This window comes from Oncorhynchus keta, chromosome 22 (assembly GCF_023373465.1).
Source record: "Oncorhynchus keta strain PuntledgeMale-10-30-2019 chromosome 22, Oket_V2, whole genome shotgun sequence".
Lineage (NCBI taxonomy): Eukaryota > Metazoa > Chordata > Actinopteri > Salmoniformes > Salmonidae > Oncorhynchus > Oncorhynchus keta.
Window position 1 is genome coordinate 33,796,641 of NC_068442.1, and position 20,261 is coordinate 33,816,901.

The following is a 20,261-nucleotide window of genomic DNA, read 5'->3' on the forward strand; positions in this document are numbered from 1 at the left end:
GTGTGTGTTTGTTAGGGGTTATTTGCTGTTGTTGCTCTGTTAGGGGTGCGTGTTTGTGAGGGTTATTTGCTGTTGTTGCTCTGTTAGGGGTGTGTGTTTGTGAGGTGTTATTTGCTGTTGTTGCTCTGTTAGGGGTGTGTGTTTGTGAGGTGTTATTTGCTGTTGTTGCTCTGTTAGGGGTGTGTGATTGTGAGGGGTTATTTGCTGTTGTTGCTCTGTTAGGGGTGTGTGTTTGTGAGGTGTTATTTGCTGTTGTTGCTCTGTTAGGGGTGTGTGTTTGTGAGGGGTTATTTGCTGTTGTTGCTCTGTTAGGGGTGTGTGTTTGTGAGGTGTTATTTGCTGTTGTTGCTCTGTTAGGGGTGTGTGTTTGTGAGGTGTTATTTGCTGTTGTTGCTCTGTTAGGGGTGTGTGATTGTGAGGGGTTATTTGCTGTTGTTGCTCTGTTAGGGGTGTGTGTTTGTGAGGTGTTATTTGCTGTTGTTGCTCTGTTAGGGGTGCGTGTTTGTGAGGGGTTATTTGCTGTTGTTGCTCTGTTAGGGGTGCGTGTTTGTGAGGGGTTATTTGCTGTTGTTGCTCTGTTAGGGGTGCGTGTTTGTGAGGGATTATTTGCTGTTGTTGCTCTGTTAGGGGTGCGTGTTTGTGAGGGTTATTTGCTGTTGTTGCTCTGTTAGGGGTGCGTGTTTGTGAGGGTTATTTGCTGTTGTTGCTCTGTTAGGGGTGCGTGTTTGTGAGGGTTATTTGCTGTTGTTGCTCTGTTAGGGGTGCGTGTTTGTGAGGGTTATTTGCTGTTGTTGCTCTGTTAGGGGTGTGTGTTTGTGAGGGGTTATTTGCTGTTGTTGCTCTGTTAGGGGTGTGTGTTTGTGAGGGTTATTTGCTGTTGTTGCTCTGTTAGGGGTGTGTGTTTGTGAGGGTTATTTGCTGTTGTTGCTCTGTTATTTGCTGTTGTTGGTTGTGTGTTTGTGAGGGGTTATTTGCTGTTGTTGCTCTGTTAGGGGTGTGTGTTTGTGAGGGGTTATTTGCTGTTGTTGCTCTGTTGGGGTGTGTTTGTGAGGGTTATTTGCTGTTGTTGCTCTGTTAGGGTTATTTGGGTGCGTGTTTGTGAGGGTTATTTGCTGTTGTTGCTCTGTTAGGGGTGCGTGTTTGTGAGGGTTATTTGCTGTTGTTGCTCTGTTAGGGTGTGTGTTTGTGAGGGTTATTTGCTGTTGTTGCTCTGTTAGGGGTGTGTGTTTGTGAGGGTTATTTGCTGTTGTTGCTCTGTTAGGGGTGTGTGTTTGTGAGGGGTTATTTGCTGTTGTTGCTCTGTTAGGGGTGCGTGTTTGTGAGGGTTATTTGCTGTTTGTTGCTCTGTTAGGGTGCGTGTTTGTGAGGGTTATTTGCTGTTGTTGCTCTGTTAGGGTGCGTGTTTGTGAGGGTTATTTGCTGTTGTTGCTCTGTTAGGGGTGTGTGTTTGTGAGGGTTATTTGCTGTTGTTGCTCTGTTAGGGGTGCGTGTTTGTGAGGGGTTATTTGCTGTTGTTGCTCTGTTAGGGGGTGCGTGTTTGTGAGGGTTATTTGCTGTTGTTGCTCTGTTAGGGGTGCGTGTTTGTGAGGGTTATTTGCTGTTGTTGTTGCTCTGTTAGGGGTGCGTGTTTGTGAGGGGTTATTTGCTGTTGTTGCTCTGTTAGGGGGGTGTGTTTGTGAGGGGTTATTTGCTGTTGTTGCTCTGTTAGGGGTGTGTGTTTGTGAGGGGTTATTTGCTGTTGTTGCTCTGTTAGGGGTGTGTGTTTGTGAGGGGTTATTTGCTGTTGTTGCTCTGTTAGGGTGCGTGTTTGTGAGGGGTTATTTGCTGTTGTTGCTCTGTTAGGGGTGTGTGTTTGTGAGGGGTTATTTTCTGTTGTTGCTCTGTTAGGGGTGCGTGTTTGTGAGGGGTTATTTGCTGTTGTTGCTCTGTTAGGGGTGCGTGTTTGTGAGGGGTTATTTGCTGTTGTTGCTCTGTCAGGGGTGTGTGTTTGTGAGGGGTTATTTGCTGTTGTTGCTCTGTTAGGGGGTGTGTTTGTGAGGATTATTTGCTGTTGTTGCTCTGTTAGGGGTGTGTGTTTGTGAGGGGTTATTTGCTGTTGTTGCTCTGTTAGGGGGTGTGTGTTTGTGAGGGTTATTTGCTGTTTGTTGCTCTGTTAGGGGTGCGTGTTTGTGAGGGTTATTTGCTGTTGTTGCTCTGTTAGGGTGTGTTTGTGAGGGTTATTTGCTGTTGTTGCTCTGTTAGGGGTGCGTGTTTGTGAGGGTTATTTGCTGTTGTTGCTCTGTTAGGGGTGCGTGTTTGTGAGGGTTATTTGCTGTTGTTGCTCTGTTAGGGGTGCGTGTTTGTGAGGGTTATTTGCTGTTGTTGCTCTGTTAGGGGTGTGTGTTTGTGAGGGTTATTTGCTGTTGTTGCTCTGTTAGGGGTGCGTGTTTGTGAGGGTTATTTGTGTGTTGCTCTGTTAGGGGTTGTTTGTGAGGGTTATTTGCTGTTGTTGCTCTGTTAGGGGTGCGTGTTTGTGAGGGATTATTTGCTGTTGTTGCTCTGTTAGGGGTGCGTGTTTGTGAGGGGTTATTTGCTGTTGTTGCTCTGTTAGGGGTGCGTGTTTGTGAGGGGTTATTTGCTGTTGTTGCTCTGTTAGGGGTGCGTGTTTGTGAGGGGTTATTTGCTGTTGTTGCTCTGTTAGGGGTGTGTGTTTGTGAGGGGTTATTTGCTGTTGTTGCTCTGTTAGGGGTGTGTGTTTGTGAGGGGTTATTTGCTGTTGTTGCTCTGTTAGGGGTGCGTGTTTGTGAGGGGTTATTTGCTGTTGTTGCTCTGTTAGGGGTGCGTGTTTGTGAGGGTTATTTGCTGTTGTTGCTCTGTTAGGGGTGTGTGTTTGTGAGGGTTATTTGCTGTTGTTGCTCTGTTAGGGGTGTGTGTTTGTGAGGGTTATTTGCTGTTGTTGCTCTGTTAGGGGTGTTGTGTTTGTGAGGGTTATTTGCTGTTGTTGCTCTGTTAGGGGTGTGTGTTTGTGAGGGGTTATTTGCTGTTGTTGCTCTGTTAGGGGTGCGTGTTTGTGAGGGGTTATTTGCTGTTGTTGCTCTGTTAGGGGTGTGTGTTTGTGAGGGGTTATTTGCTGTTGTTGCTCTGTTAGGGGTGCGTGTTTGTGAGGGGTTATTTGCTGTTGTTGCTCTGTTAGGGGTGCGTGTTTGTGAGGGGTTATTTGCTGTTGTTGCTCTGTTAGGGGTGCGTGTTTGTGAGGGGTTATTTGCTGTTGTTGCTCTGTTAGGGGTGCGTGTTTGTGAGGGGTTATTTGCTGTTGTTGCTCTGTTAGGGGTGTGTGTTTGTGAGGGGTTATTTGCTGTTGTTGCTCTGTTAGGGGTGTGTGTTTGTGAGGGTTATTTGCTGTTGTTGCTCTGTTAGGGTGTGTGTTTGTGAGGGTTATTTGCTGTTGTTGCTCTGTTAGGGGTGTGTGTTTGTGTTATTTTGTTGTTGGTTAGGGTGTTTTGTGAGGGTTATTTGCTGTTGTTGCTCTGTTAGGGGTGTGTTTGTGAGGGTTATTTGCTGTTGTTGCTCTGTTAGGGGTGCGTGTTTGTGAGGGTTATTTGCTGTTGTTGCTCTGTTGTTGTTTGTGAGGAGGGGTGCGTGTTTGGGGTTATTTGCTGTTGTTGCTCTGTTAGGGTGTGTTTGTGAGGGGTTATTTGCTGTTTGTTGCTCTGTTAGGGGTGTGTGTTTGTTGGGGGGTTTTAGGGGTTATTTGTTGTTGCTCTGTTAGGGGTGTGTGTTTGTGAGGGTTATTTGCTGTTGTTGCTCTGTTAGGGGTGTGTTTGTGAGGGGTTATTTGCTGTTTGTTGCTCTGTTTGTTTGTGAGGGAGGGGTTATTTGCTGTTGTTGCTCTGTTAGGGGTGTGTGTTTGTGAGGGTTATTTGCTGTTGTTGCTCTGTTAGGGGTGTGTGTTTGTGAGGGGTTATTTGCTGTTGTTGCTCTGTTAGGGGTGTGTGTTTGTGAGGGTTATTTGCTGTTTGTTGCTCTGTTAGGGTGCGTGTTTGTGAGGGGTGTTTGTTGCTCTGTTGTTTGCTCTGTTAGGGTTATTTGCTGTTGTTGCTCTGTTAGGGGTGCGTGTTTGTGAGGGGTTATTTGCTGTTGTTGCTCTGTTAGGGGTGCGTGTTTGTGAGGGTTATTTGCTGTTGTTGCTCTGTTAGGGGTGCGTGTTTGTGAGGGTTATTTGCTGTTGTTGCTCTGTTAGGGTGTTTGTGAGGGGTTATTTGCTGTGTTTGTGAGTTTGTGAGGGTTATTTGCTGTTGTTGCTCTCTGTTGAGGGTTATTTGGGTTGCTCTGTTGTGTTTGTGAGGGTTATTTGCTGTTGTTGCTCTGTTAGGGGTGTGTTTGTGAGGGTTATTTGCTGTTGTTGCTCTGTTAGGGGTGTTTGTGAGGGGTTATTTGCTGTTGTTGCTCTGTTAGGGGTGTGTGTTTGTGAGGGGTTATTTGCTGTTGTTGCTCTGTTAGGGGTGCGTGTTTGTGAGGGGTTATTTGCTGTTGTTGCTCTGTTAGGGGTGCGTGTTTGTGAGGGTTATTTGCTGTTGTTGCTCTGTTAGGGGTGCGTGTTTGTGAGGGGTTATTTGCTGTTGTTGCTCTGTTAGGGGTGTGTGTTTGTGAGGGGTTATTTGCTGTTGTTGCTCTGTTAGGGGTGTGTGTTTGTGAGGGTTATTTGCTGTTGTTGCTCTGTTAGGGGTGTGTGTTTGTGAGGGTTATTTGCTGTTGTTGCTCTGTTAGGGTGTGTGTTTGTGAGGGTTATTTGCTGTTGTTGCTCTGTTAGGGGTGTGTGTTTGTGAGGGGTTATTTGCTGTTGTTGCTCTGTTAGGGGTGCGTGTTTGTGAGGGTTATTTGCTGTTGTTGCTCTGTTAGGGTGCGTGTTTGTGAGGGTTATTTGCTGTTGTTGCTCTGTTAGGGGTGCGTGTTTGTGAGGGGTTATTTGCTGTTGTTGCTCTGTTAGGGGTGCGTGTTTGTGAGGGGGGGTTATTTGCTGTTGTTGCTCTGTTAGGGGTGCGTGTTTGTGAGGGTTATTTGCTGTTGTTGCTCTGTTAGGGGTGCGTGTTTGTGAGGGGTTATTTGCTGTTGTTGCTCTGTTAGGGGTGCGTGTTGCTGTTGTTGCTCTGTTAGGGTGCGTGTTTGTGAGGGTTATTTGCTGTTGTTGCTCTGTTAGGGGTCTGTTTTGAGGGGTTATTTGCTGTTGTTGCTCTGTTAGGGGTGCGTGTTTGTGAGGGGTTATTTGCTGTTGTTGCTCTGTTAGGGGTGCGTGTTTGTGAGGGTTATTTGCTGTTGTTGCTCTGTTAGGGGTGTGTGTTTGTGAGGGGTTATTTGCTTTTTGTTGCTCTGTTAGGGGGTGCGTGTTTGTGAGGGGTTATTTGCTGTTTGTTGCTCTGTTAGGGTGCGTGTTTGTGAGGGGTTATTTGCTGTTGTTGCTCTGTTAGGGTGCGTGTTTGTGAGGGGTTATTTGCTGTTGTTGCTCTGTTAGGGGTGCGTGTTTGTGAGGGTTATTTGCTGTTGTTGCTCTGTTAGGGGTGCGTGTTTGTGAGGGTTATTTGCTGTTGTTGCTCTGTTAGGGGTGTGTGTTTGTGAGGGGTTATTTGCTGTTGTTGCTCTGTTAGGGGGGTGTGTTTGTGAGGGATTATTTGCTGTTGTTGCTCTGTTAGGGGTGTGTGTTTGTGAGGGGTTATTTGCTGTTGTTGCTCTGTTAGGGGTGTGTGTTTGTGAGGGGTTATTTGCTGTTTGTTGCTCTGTTAGGGGTGCGTGTTTGTGAGGGGTTATTTGCTGTTGTTGCTCTGTTAGGGGTGTGTGTTTGTGAGGGGTTATTTGCTGTTGTTGCTCTGTTAGGGGTGCGTGTTTGTGAGGGGTTATTTGCTGTTGTTGCTCTGTTAGGGGTGCGTGTTTGTGAGGGGTTATTTGCTGTTGTTGCTCTGTTAGGGGTGTGTGTTTGTGAGGGGTTATTTGCTGTTGTTGCTCTGTTAGGGGGTGTGTTTGTGAGGGATTATTTGCTGTTGTTGCTCTGTTAGGGGTGTGTGTTTGTGAGGGGTTATTTGCTGTTGTTGCTCTGTTAGGGGTGTGTGTTTGTGAGGGGTTATTTGCTGTTTGTTGCTCTGTTAGGGTGCGTGTTTGTGAGGGGTTATTTGCTGTTGTTGCTCTGTTAGGGGTGCGTGTTTGTGAGGGGTTATTTGCTGTTGTTGCTCTGTTAGGGGTGCGTGTTTGTGAGGGGTTATTTGCTGTTGTTGCTCTGTTAGGGGTGCGTGTTTGTGAGGGGTTATTTGCTGTTGTTGCTCTGTTAGGGGTGCGTGTTTGTGAGGGGTTATTTGCTGTTGTTGCTCTGTTAGGGGTGCGTGTTTGTGAGGGATTATTTGCTGTTGTTGCTCTGTTAGGGGTGCGTGTTTGTGAGGGGTTATTTGCTGTTGTTGCTCTGTTAGGGGTGCGTGTTTGTGAGGGGTTATTTGCTGTTGTTGCTCTGTTAGGGGTGCGTGTTTGTGAGGGGTTATTTGCTGTTGTTGCTCTGTTAGGGGTGTGTGTTTGTGAGGGGTTATTTGCTGTTTGTTGCTCTGTTAGGGGTGCGTGTTTGTGAGGGGTTATTTGCTGTTGTTGCTCTGTTAGGGGTGCGTGTTTGTGAGGGGTTATTTGCTGTTGTTGCTCTGTTAGGGGTGCGTGTTTGTGAGGGTTATTTGCTGTTGTTGCTCTGTTAGGGGTGCGTGTTTGTGAGGGGTTATTTGCTGTTGTTGCTCTGTTAGGGGTGTGTGTTTGTGAGGGGTTATTTGCTGTTGTTGCTCTGTTAGGGGTGTGTGTTTGTGAGGGGTTATTTGCTGTTTGTTGCTCTGTTAGGGGTGTGTGTTTGTGAGGGGTTATTTGCTGTTGTTGCTCTGTTAGGGGTGTGTGTTTGTGAGGGGTTATTTGCTGTTGTTGCTCTGTTAGGGGTGTGTGTTTGTGAGGGTTATTTGCTGTTGTTGCTCTGTTAGGGGTGCGTGTTTGTGAGGGGTTATTTGCTGTTGTTGCTCTGTTAGGGGTGCGTGTTTGTGAGGGGTTATTTGCTGTTGTTGCTCTGTTAGGGGTGTGTGTTTGTGAGGGGTTATTTGCTGTTGTTGCTCTGTTAGGGGTGTGTGTTTGTGAGGGGTTATTTGCTGTTTGTTGCTCTGTTAGGGGTGCGTGTTTGTGAGGGGTTATTTGCTGTTGTTGCTCTGTTAGGGGTGTGTTTGTGAGGGGTTATTTGCTGTTGTTGCTCTGTTAGGGGTGTGTGTTTGTGAGGGTTATTTGCTGTTGTTGCTCTGTTAGGGGTGTGTGTTTGTGAGGGTTATTTGCTGTTGTTGCTCTGTTAGGGGTGCGTGTTTGTGAGGGTTATTTGCTGTTGTTGCTCTGTTAGGGGTGTGTGTTTGTGAGGGGTTATTTGCTGTTGTTGCTCTGTTAGGGGTGTGTGTTTGTGAGGGTTATTTGCTGTTGTTGCTCTGTTAGGGGTGTGTGTTTGTGAGGGTTATTTGCTGTTGTTGCTCTGTTAGGGGTGTGTGTTTGTGAGGGTTATTTGCTGTTTGTTGCTCTGTTAGGGTGCGTGTTTGTGAGGGTTATTTGCTGTTGTTGCTCTGTTAGGGGTGTGTGTTTGTGAGGGTTATTTGCTGTTGTTGCTCTGTTAGGGGTGCGTGTTTGTGAGGGTTATTTGCTGTTGTTGCTCTGTTAGGGGTGCGTGTTTGTGAGGGGTTATTTGCTGTTGTTGCTCTGTTAGGGGTGTGTGTTTGTGAGGGTTATTTGCTGTTGTTGCTCTGTTAGGGGTGTGTGTTTGTGAGGGTTATTTGCTGTGGTTGCTCTGTTAGGGGTGTGTGTTTGTGAGGGGTTATTTGCTGTGGTTGCTCTGTTAGGGGTGCGTGTTTGTGAGGGGTTATTTAATGTTGTTGCTCTGTTAGGGGTGTGTGTTTGTGAGGGGTTATTTGCTGTGGTTGCTCTGTTAGGGGTGTGTGTTTGTGAGGGGTTATTTGCTGTGGTTGCTCTGTTAGGGGTGTGTGTTTGTGAGGGGTTATTTGCTGTTGTTGCTCTGTTAGGGGTGCGTGTTTGTGAGGTGTTATTTGCTGTGGTTGCTCTGTTAGGGGTGTGTGTTTGTGAGGGGTTATTTGCTGTTGTTGCTCTGTTAGGGGTGCGTGTTTGTGAGGGGTTATTTGCTGTTGTTGCTCTGTTAGGGGTGCGTGTTTGTGAGGGGTTATTTGCTGTTGTTGCTCTGTTAGGGGTGCGTGTTTGTGAGGGGTTATTTGCTGTTTGTTGCTCTGTTAGGGGTGTGTGTTTGTGAGGGGTTATTTGCTGTTGTTGCTCTGTTAGGGGTGTGTGTTTGTGAGGGGTTATTTGCTGTTGTTGCTCTGTTAGGGGTGTGTGTTTGTGAGGGGTTATTTGCTGTTTGTTGCTCTGTTAGGGGTGCTTGTTTGTAAGGGGTTATTTGCTGTTGTTGCTCTGTTAGGGGTGCTTGTTTGTGAGGGGTTATTTGCTGTTGTTGCTCTGTTAGGGGTGTGTGTTTGTGAGGGGTTATTTGCTGTTGTTGCTCTGTTAGGGGTGTGTGTTTGTGAGGGGTTATTTGCTGTTGTTGCTCTGTTAGGGGTGTGTGTTTGTGAGGGGTTATTTGCTGTTGTTGCTCTGTTAGGGGTGTGTGTTTGTGAGGGGTTATTTGCTGTTGTTGCTCTGTTAGGGGTGTGTGTTTGTGAGGGGTTATTTGCTGTTGTTGCTCTGTTAGGGGTGTGTGTTTGTGAGGGGTTATTTGCCGTTTGGACTGTAATTAGGAGTAGAGGTTTCTCCTCCGTGTGTGGCGACTTCGTTGGGTGTGTTTCCCCACCTGTTGTTGTTGTGTTGGGACTTTCAATAAATGATTGTGCTACCGGGACTTCCTTGCTCTCCTGCTCCTACCGCTTCTTAGGAGGCACCTAACAATCTCTTTATAACGGACAGACGTCAGCTCATATTTACAACCATTGAATCAATAGGTTTTGACCATGACAGTTTACAATCCAAGGTAACACCAAGTAATTTAGTCTCCTCAACTTGCTTAATAGCCACATTATTCATTATGAGATTCAGCTGAGGTCTAGAACTTAGGGAATAATTGTACAAAATACAATGCTCTCTTATTACTGGCCACCCATTCTAAAACTGACCGCAACTCTTTGTTTAGGGTTGCAGTCATTTCACTAGCTGTGGTTGCAGATGCGTATAGGGTTGAATGATCAGAATGCATAGACACACAGGCTTTGTTTAATGCCATTGGCAGATAGTACAAATAGAAAAGAGTGGAGGGCCAAGAAAGCTGCCTTGTTGTACACCACACTTTACATGTTTAACATTAGAGAAGCTTCCATTAAAGAAACCCCTATGTGTTCTATTATATTGAGAGCTCTGAATCCAAAATATGGCAGAAGTTTTTTCAACAACAGGTTATGGTCAATAATATCAAATCATGCACTGAAATCTAACAGAACAGCTCCCACAATCTTCTTATTATCAATGTCTTTCAACCAATCATCAGTAATTTGTGTCAGTGTAGTACACGTTGAGTGCCCTTCTCTATAAAGAGCAATGATGGAGTATAAGGCCTGTACATGATGTCAGGAAGGTGTAAACAGCCCGGGGCCATGAACATACGGTGTTGAGCCAGGCCTTTGGGTTGAGAAAATACTGAACACCAAATACCACCCCCCCTCACACACACACACACATAGAATATTCCCCTGGTGCCCTCCGCCTGTTAGAGGATTGTATGGGACAGGGGATGACCGCTGCGGTACTGCTTGGCGGTGAGACCTGAGCAAATGTCAAACACAAGGGGTTGGCTGTCAGATAGGACCAAAGCCCCTGTAAGCCTTTACGGCATTCCCCTCACTGCAGGCACTTGATGTTTAATATGTTTTTGTTTTTACTTGAAAAGATTATGTGGGTTTAAAAAAAACAGAAAGATTAAATCAGCCATGTGTGTGGGGTGTGTGGTGAGTGTGTGTATGTAGGGGGGTTCTCTGCAGCATCTGGGGCCATGCCTAAGGCATTTGAAGGCCTTGTGGGATAAAATTGCCCAACTGTTGCTTCAATTTGTCATTTTCACACCACACACACACGTTGTTGCTTAAAACTTCTTCAGGATTGGTGGACGGTTGAGCTAATGTAGGCTAATGTAGTAAGAATGATTCCCAGGACATAGACATATCTGATATTGGCAGAAAGCTTAAATTCTTGTTAATCAAACTGTACTGTCCAATTTACAGTAGCTATTATAGTGAAATAATACCAAGCTATTGGTTGAGGAGCGTGCACAATTTTTAACAAGAAAAGTTATTAAAAAACAAATTAGGCACATTTGGGCAGTCTTGATAAAACATTTGAACAGAAATGCAAAGGTTCATTGGATCAGTCAATTTTTTTCACAAACACTGCTGCCATCTAGTAGCCAATATCTAAACAGCACCTGGGCTGGAATAATACATTATGACCTTTCTCTTGCATTGTAGAGATGATGGTACAAAAAAATACAAAAAACAGTTGCTTTTTTCTTTGTATTATCTTTTACCAGATCTAATTAATTATATTATCCTCCATTCCTTTCACATATTCACAAACTTAAAAGTTTTTCCTTTCAAATGGTACCAATGTACAGTCAGGCGCCGACAGAGATGGCCACCTCACATCGCGTTCTTAGGAAACTATGCAGTATTTTTTTATTTTTTATGTATTATTTCTTACACTGTTATCCTAGGCAATCTTAAGTGTTATTACATACAGCCGGGAGGAACCATTGGATATAAGAGCAACGTCAGCTTACCAACATTGCGACCAGGAATACGACTTTCCCGAAACGGATCCTCTGTTTGGTCCACCATCCAGGACAATGGATCGGATCCCAGCAGGCGACCCAAAACAACGGCGCCGCAGAAGGGTCAGACGGTGGGGTCTTCTGATCAGGCTCCGTAGACGGGCAAATCGCACACCGCTCCCGAGTTTACTACTAGCCAATGTCCAGTCTCTTGACAACAAGGTAGACGAAATCTGAGCAAGGGTTGCCTTCCAGAGAGACATCAGAGATTGTAACATTCTCTGTTTCATGGAAATATGGCTCACTCGGGATACGTTATCAGAGTCGATACAGTCAAGTGGTATCTTCCTGCATCGTGCCGACAGAAACAAACATCTCTCTGGTAAGCGGAATGACGGGGGTGTATGCCTTATGATTAACGAGTCGTGGTGTGATCATAACAACATACAGGAACATACAAGTCCTTTTGTTCACCAGACCTAGAATTCCTTTCAATCAAATGCCGACTGCATTATCTACCAAGAGAATCCTCTTCGATTATAATCACAGTCGTGTACAAACCCCCCAAGCAGACACCTCGACGGCCCTGAAAGAACTTTATTGGACAATATGTAAACTGGAAACCACATATCCTGAGGCAGCATTTACAAGGCTCCCTAAATTTGATCAGCATATCGAATGCGCGCCCCAGGCTGGAAAAATTCTGGATCATTGTTACTTCCGCGACGCATACAAAGCCCTCCCTCGCCCTCCTTTCGGCAAATCTGACCACGGCTCCATTTTGTTGCTCCCAGCCTATAAACAGAAACTAAAACAGAAAACGCCCATGCTCAGGTCTGTTCAACGCTGGTCCAACCAAACTGATTCCACGCTTCAAGATTGCTTCAATCTTGTGGACTGGGATATGTTCCGGATGGCGTCGAACAACAACAATGATGTATACTCTGATTCGGTGAGAGAGTTTATTAGCAAGTGAATCGGTGATGTTGTACCCATGGCGACAATTAAAACCTTCCACAACCAGAAACCGTGGATTGATGGCAGCATTCGCGCAAAACTGAAAGCACAAACACCTGCTTTTAATCAGGGCAAGGCGACTGGAAACATGACCGAATACAAACAGTGTAGTTATTCCCTCCGCAAGGCAATAAAACAAGCTAAGCGTCAGCATAGAGACAAAGTAGAGTTGCAATTCAACAGCTCAGACACGAGAGGTACGTGGCAGGGTCTACAGTCAATCACGGATTACAAAAAGAAAACAAGCCCCGTCACGGACCCCGATGTCTTGCTTGCTGACAAACTAAACAACTTCTTTGCTCGCTTTGAGGACAACACAGTGCCACCGACATGGCCCGCTACCAAACCTGTGGCCTCTCCTTCACTGCAGCCAACGTGAGTAAAACATTTAAACGTGTTAACCCTCGCAAGACTGTCGGCCCAGGCGGCATCCCTAGCCGCGTACTCAGAGCATGCGCAGACCAGCTGGCTGGTGTGTTTACGGACACATTCAATCTATCCCTATCCCAGTCTGCTGTTCCCACATGCTTCAAGAGGGCCACCATTGTTCCTGTTCCCAAGAAAGCTAAGGTAACTGAGCTAAACGACTATCATCCCGTAGCACTCACTTCTGTCATCATGAAGTCCTTTGAGAGACTAGTCAAAGATCATATCACCTCCACCCTACCTGATACCCTAGACCCACTCCAATTTGCCTACCACCCCAATAGGTCCACAGACGACGCAATCGCAATCACACTGCACACTGCCCTAATTCATCTGGACAAGAGGAATACCTATTTAAGAATGCTGTTCATCGACTACAGCTCAGCATTTAACACCATAGTACCCTCCAAACTCGTCATTAAGCTTGAGACCCTGGGTCTTGACCCCGCCCTGTGAGGGTAGGAAACAACATCTCCACCCCGCTGATCCTCAACATTGGGGCCCCACAATGGTGTGTTCTCAGCCCTCTCCTGTACTCCCTGTTCACCCATGACTGCGTGGTCATGCATGCCACCAACTCAATCATCAAGTTTGCAGATGACACTACAGTGATAGGCTTGATTACCAACAACAACGAGACGGCCTACAGGGGGGAGGTGAGGGCCCTCGGAGCTATATCACCGCCTGGTACGGCAACTGCTCCTCCCACAACCGCAAGGCTCTCCAGAGGGTAGTGAGGTCTGCACAACGCATCACCGGGGGCAAACTCCCTGCCCTCCAGGACACCTACACCACCCGATGTCACAGGAAGGCCATAAAGATCATAAAGGACAACAACCACCCGAGCCACTGCATGTTTACCCCGCTATCATCCAGAAGGTGAGGTCATGGCCCGCTACAGCAGCAGGTGCATCAAAGCTGGGACCGAGAGACTGAAAAACAGCTTCTATCTCAAGGCCATCAGACTGTTAAACAGCCATCACTGACATTGAGTGGCTGCTGCCAACATACTGACTCAAATCTCTAGCCACTTTAATAATTACAAATGGGATGTAATAAATGTATCACTAGTCACTTTAAACAATGCCACTTTATATAATGTTTACATACCCTACATTACTCATCTCATATCTATATACTGTACTCTATACCATCTACTGCATCTTGCCTATGCCGTTCGGCCATCACTGATCCATATATTTATATGTACATATTCTTATTCATTCCTTTACATAAGGTAGTTGATGTGAAATTGTTAGATTACTTGTTAGATATTACTGCATGGTCGGAACTAGAAGCACAAGCATTTCGCTACACTTGCATTAACATCTGCTAACCATGTGTATGTGATCAATACAATTTGATTTAATTGGAAGAAAATGCATATCCTTGCTTCCTAACCTTTTTGGCCCAGATCCTCTTTTTCACATTTGTAAAATGCCCACTTTTTCTTTTTATTATTGTTTATTGAGATAGCCTATATTAAATACACCACCAGATTGATTTTGTTTCATTTGAGGACTTGTTGTTGAAATGTTGTTTTGAAACTCATTTTCTGCAATTCTATGTAGTTTAACAAGACAAGACATATTTTAGTTAGGCTATTTAATAATAATAATGGAAAACAAAGTCTCGACCCGATTTCCCGAAATGTTATTCATTGTATTTCCAGTGCTGTGCAAAGGTTTTAGGCAGGTGTGAAAACATTCTGTAAAGTAAGAATGCTTTCAAAAATAGACATGTTAATAGATTATATTTATAAATTAACAAAATGCAAAGTAACTTTTCACATCTGCTTAAAACTTTTGCACAGTATTGTATATATATATATATATATACATACAACACAAACATACACAATCAAATGACAACATCCTACAAACATCAACTACATCACACCTGCCTAGACCCACCGGCACACACACCCATCTCCAGCGCCCACATCACTTCCCGCCACATGGCCTCAAACTGCACTATTTTGTTTCTCTCTGTAGGCCACGCACTTTCAATTTTTAGATAAAGGATTTGACCTTTCCATTGAGTCAACGATGGAGGATAGGTCGATTTCCATTTTTTAAGTATACTTTTTTTGATGATTGACGAGAAGTATCACCCAACCCATCGGGTATCGCAATGCACCCTCATATGCCATGTCTTGAAATATGCAGACAGACGGATTAAAAGTACATTTACATTATAATACTTCTGACAGACATTTTTCTTACTCCGCCCATAACTTTTGGACTTTATAACATTCCCAGAAGGCCTGGATTATCGAGTCATTATTATTCTTAGACCTCAGACATGACTGACTTTGTGCTGTAGAATTTGTGACATATTTTTATGAGCGATGGAACAGCAGCATACTTGTACGGGAATGAAAAAAATAATCACGATGCGCAACGCTCTCCAGCTCTGCTTCTTCAACAAAACAAAAACAATTACAAGGCCGCGGGGCGGACAGTGGCACTGTTTCACCCCATCTTTAAGGTTAGGAGCAGAGGTTGAGGTAGATGGTGTTTGCTATAGTGGTTTTATATTTGGGGTATGCATATGGTTTAAAAATCAACTTATTTTCAGTGAATTGTGAAACATCATGGGACACGGTGTTCTTCCTCGTGTTCTAAGAGGTGAGAGAGGGGCTTACAGGGGTGATGCAACCACAAGCTGAGAGCCACCCCCTCAACCCCTCCCTCCATCCTCTCTACTCAGCAGTGGAAGGTTATCATTAGTGTGAATGAGTGGTTTGGCCCGTAAGCTGTTCCATTCACCTGTACTTCAGATACTTTTACCTTTGGTGTTTATTCCTCTCTCATTTCACATAGACAGATTCAATCCTAGGTTAAAGATAACAAAGGTTAAGACAACAGGAGTCTAATATTCTAATTGGTTTATTTTCAAAAGCTTCCTCATAGAATTTCAACATCTTCAACATTGAGTCAAACTAGGCTACCTCCTCCTCTTTAGGTAGATATCTGCCTCTCCGGATAATTACTTATATTTGCTATATAATGTTCATTGCAGATAGTGATGTTCAGGTATTAAATTGTCTTAATATGTTGATTAAAATCAGAAAGTTCGCTAGGAAGAAATGTTATGATGTATTATAGAGCATGCTTAAAAAACCTTCCATTGTGAAGGGCTTAGTATTTTATCGTCCCAATTTGTCACGTAGCAACCTCCTGCTACCTAATCAAACTTAAATCCATCCTGAGCCGCCGAAAGCTACCATCACTATTGTACAATATTACACAGAGAAAGTATATGTCAGCAAAACAATAATCCACTTGTTCAGCCAAAGCAACAGGTCTGTGGTGATGGAAAGTGGAAACATCCCAGAGATTAGCAGAGAGTGACATTGATACGAGTCAGAAATTCCAGAGCCTCAGCTCACAGTCAGCATCGTACGACACTAGTCTGTATCGCTGCAAGGGGCCCAAGCCAACACTCGCCACCTCAGCCAACGTTCACCGTCTCAGCCAACACATTCTATTCTGCCTCAGCCTGGCTCTGCTTTTCAAGACTTCACTATCTCTCTCTAATTGGCTGAAACAAGAGAAGAGCAGAATGTAGTTATGAGGAATGTTCCGACTGGAATAATAAAACCAGGACTTCCTCTCTAGCTTTTCACTGACACAAGTCATTCAAAACAACCTTACGAAAATAAGTCGGGAAACTTTATAGTTCAACTAAAATGGAGACCTCTGAAGAATTGATGGTCTTGAAAATGAACGCAATTGATAGTTCCATCCATCACACCACACAGAACAAATCACACAAAAAAAACTTTCAACAGAGCTTTCCTTCAACCACACACTCAGAACTAAACACTGGGCAGGGTGCTTAATAATTGGTGGGCAACAACAACAGCACATTTGCTTCATTCAAGTTGGGCCACCCACCAAGCTGTTGTGAAGCTGCCTGCCCTGGTGATAAGAGAAGCAGAGAGGGAGGACAGGCTGTTTTCGTTGCCTTTGGGCTGACAGGTCCTGATTGACCATGTTAGTTGGCCCCAGAGCTACACAGGCAGGGCCCTTTCAAAGAAGATGCGAGGAGGAGGAGGGCGGTGGCAGTATTTATAGACAACAAGTGATGGGATGCCCTCGTTAGCACATGACCCACTGGGCCAGATGACAGAGGCACCGCTGAGGGTCACATGACCGTATTACTGCAGCTCCCCGCAAGAAGAGAGCAGCGTGAGAGAGGAAGGGAGGAGAGGTAGCTATTAAGAGCATAGTGAGAGGGGGGTAGCGATAAAGAGCATAGTGCGAGAGAGGGGGAGCAAGAGAGGAAGAGGGAGAAAAATAGACAGTGTTTGGAAAGAAAGAGAGAGGGAGGAGAGAGAGAGAGATAGAGAGGGAGAGTACAGAAAGAGAGTACAGGATGTATGGTATGAAAGACCAGGAAAGGGTAAGGTGAGAAGGATGAGTCAGTGAAAGAGAGAGAGAGAGAGAGAGAGAGAGGCCTTAGGACACACCTACTCATTCAGGGGTTCTCTATTTTCTACATTGTAGAATAATAGTGAAGACATAAAACTATGAAATAACACATATGGAATCATGTTGTGACCAAAACAGTGTTAAACAAATCAAAATATATTGTAGATTTGAGATTCTTCAAAGAAGCCACCCTTTGTCTTGATGACAGCTTTGCACACTCTTGGCATTCTCTCAACCAGCTTCATGAGATAGTCACCTGGAAACATTTAAGATTTAAGTATTTTTCCTATTTGGCCTGAATGCCAAGCATCACGTCTGGAGAAAACCTGGTACCATCCATACGGTGAAGCATGGTGGTGGCAGCATCATGCTGTGGGGATGTTTTTCAGCAGCAGGGACTGGGAGACCAGTCAGGATCGAGGCAAAGATGAACGAAGCAAAGTAAAGTGAGATCCTTGATGAAAACCTGCTCCAGAGTGCTCAGGACCTCAGACTGGGGCGAACGTTCACCGTACAACAGGAAAATGACCCTAAGCACACAGCCAAGACAACGCAGGAGTGGCTTCGGGACTAGTCTCTGAATGCCAAGCCAGAGCCTGGATTTGAACCCTATCGAACATCTCTGGAGAGACCTAAAAATAGCTGTTCAGCAACGCTTCCTATCCAACCTGACAGACTTTGAGAGGATCTACAGAGAGGGATGGGAGAAACTAAATACAGGTGTGCCAAGCTTGTAGCGTCATACCCAAGAAGACTCGAGGCTGTGATCACTGCCAAAGGTGCTTCAAGAAAGTACTGAATTAACGGTCAGAATGTAAATGTAATATAAAAAAAAAACATGTTTTTATATATTTGCAAAAATGTCTAATAACCTGTTTTTGCTTTGTCATTATGGGGTATTGTGTGTCGTTTGATGAGGGGAAAAAACGATTTAATACATTTTAGAATAAGGCTGTAATGTAACACAATGTGGAAAAAGTCAAGGGGTCTGAATACTGAATAGTGGTCGTCATGGCAAACAATCAGGCATGACCAAACTAGTGTCCTCTCAAGATGGTCTCCCACAATCCAACACAGTTAATGAGACAGAGGTATTTAGAGTTGCTATCCCACGACAGTTACATTATATTGAAGCTGTTTTTGTTGGATTAAGATGTTAGTCATCCCTAGTTAAATGATCTTTATTGATGTCTAGTAATCCAAGCCACTAGTAATCCAAGGAACAAATGCAGAGACATTATGGAACATATTGGGCTTACATGGGCACACACTGTTTTTTTTTGTTTGTTCTGGAAAGACTCCTGGGGGAGGGTCCCCTAACCCTCACCCCATCACCACCACCACATGCAAACAAATACTCGTAGCCCACCTCTCCCTTCTTTTACTCCTCCTCCCCCAACTCCTCCTTTTTGGAATCATCGATGTGAGGTCTATTGTGTGAGCTGAGCAGAGCAGAGTGGAGGGAGAGGAAGCGTGGCCCTGCGTGTCTCAGCCTTGGACTCTGTTATGGCCTGACAACTGACCCACTCGCCCGCCTTGTAAAGAGGTTTTAGGGTCACAGGTTCACAATAAGGTGACTCAACTGTGAACGACGGACGGCATCTCCTTTCAAAGTCCCGGCCTTCACATCTACTTCTCCCCCTCTCTCCCTCTATCCCCCAGCCCCATCTTATCCCTCTTTCTACTAACCCCATCTAACCCCTCTCTTTCCCCAGCCCCATTTCACCATTCATTCCTCCAGCCCTGTCTAACCCCTCTCTCTTCCCCAGCCCCATCTCACACCTCTTTCCACTAACCCCATTTAACCCCTCTCTTTCCCCAGCCCGATTTCACCACTCATTCCTCCAGCCCTGTCTAACCCCTCTCTCTCCCCCAGCCCCATCTCACACCTCTTTCCCTCAGCCACAGTGCCTGTCACTATGCACCCAACACCTACCCCGCCGCAACAGTGCTAATCAGCATAGCATCCCAAGGAGATGAGAACATGAGGTTTGATGATGGTTGGGGCCTCAGAACATAGCTACCGCTAATGCTCATGCTTCAGGTTACTCACTGGGGATAAAACCTGACCACATTTCCATGAGCAGCTACAATAGGACTAACTGTGGCCAAGAAAAGTAATTTATACTGACTGCATAGACATCCAATAATTCACAGAAGGATTCAGACTGCATCAATAATCAGCTGCATTTTAGCCAGACTGTTATGTGCTAGCTGTCTAGTCTGTGGTTTATAAATGTGCAATGAGCATACAACTATGCCTTTAAATAAGGAATTAGCAACTCGTTATCATTCTGAGAAATAAGCATATTCTTATCCAGGTAGGCCACTTGATTTCAAAACCTAAACAAAGTGAACAGGCCATGTTGTTCAAACAGTTGGAGACGGACAGAAGGCTGTATTCATAACAATTCAACTGTTCTACCTTGTAGAAAATAGATCCAAGTTTGCTAGACTTTATATGTAAAGAATAGCTGGCTACTCACGAGCAGGTGGGTTTGTGTTTGAGAGATTGTTTATGAGACCTGTGTTAATTGTCTATATTTCCTGTTACCAGAAGTTGGTCATTATTCCTGGATGTGCATTGTGCATGGTTCTGGTTAAATTTGTAACAAAAATACTTGATGGCCAATATTTAGCCCCAAAAAAAGCTATATTTAGCCTACTGTAGGTCTAATTTTACAAGCCTTGAATTCATTTGATTACTCGCTACTGTTGCAAATGCAGTGTATTGACCTTTATTCTTGCAACAAAGCTTAGTTTGAAAAAATGTAGATATGATTTTTAGGCCATAAAGCCCAGCCCTACAACCCCTGCAAAAATGTTCATTAATTATAATGCACATAATAATTCACATTTCCAGGATTGTTTTCTTGCTGTAGCAAGCTGGCACATATTAAGATCCTACATCTGTAGTGAAGAAAGAGGACAAACAGTCCCTACTCAACATGTGAACTACTGTCAGTTCCAGACAAGGAGAATATCATGATCCATTTCATACAGAGTTGAACATTTTGTTTGAAATGTGCTCATTGATAATGGAAAGGCAAAACATCAACAGTGGATTTATTGTAAGAGCATCTACTACAGTTGATAATACACTGTGTTTGTCATTGTACCATCAATTTACACTTCAATGGAAGAAATACAGCATCCTGTCCTACCATTCCATGTCCACAGTCTGTCCCATCAGCCAAGGGCATGTGCTGTGTCCGACACCCTTTATGACCCCCCTCAGCACTCGTACACCAGAGCCTCTTGCACTGTTTCTGTGTGGAAAGAGACAGCGAGAGAGGGAAGAAAGAGACAGCGAGAGAGGGAAGAAAGAGACAGCGAGAGAGGGAAGAAAGAGACAGCGAGAGAGGGAAGAAAGAGACAGCGAGAGAGGGAAGAAAGAGACAGCGAGAGAGGGAAGAAAGAGACAGCGAGAGAGGGAAGAAAGAGACAGCGAGAGAGGGAAGAAAGAGACAGCGAGAGAGGGAAGAAAGAGACAGCGAGAGAGGGAAGAAAGAGACAGCGAGAGAGGGAAGAAAGAGACATGCGGGAGAGAGGCGGAGAGACAGAGAGAGGAAGGGAGCATTAAACTCTGTTACAATACAACT

The 20,261-nt window shown here is 44.9% G+C and overlaps 1 protein-coding gene across 3 annotated transcripts in view; it reads right to left on the reverse strand.

Annotated features, from left to right (window-relative positions):
- LOC118401373 (A disintegrin and metalloproteinase with thrombospondin motifs 20-like) overlaps positions 1-20,261 on the reverse strand; it is a 147,375-nt gene that overhangs the window by 69,488 nt on the left and 57,626 nt on the right. For all 3 annotated transcript variants that reach the window (XM_035798833.2, XM_035798835.2, XM_035798834.2), the window contains one exon: positions 19,824-19,928. In XM_035798833.2, coding sequence (XP_035654726.2) covers positions 19,824-19,928 — 105 coding nt within the window. The remainder of the gene's footprint in view (positions 1-19,823; positions 19,929-20,261) is intronic.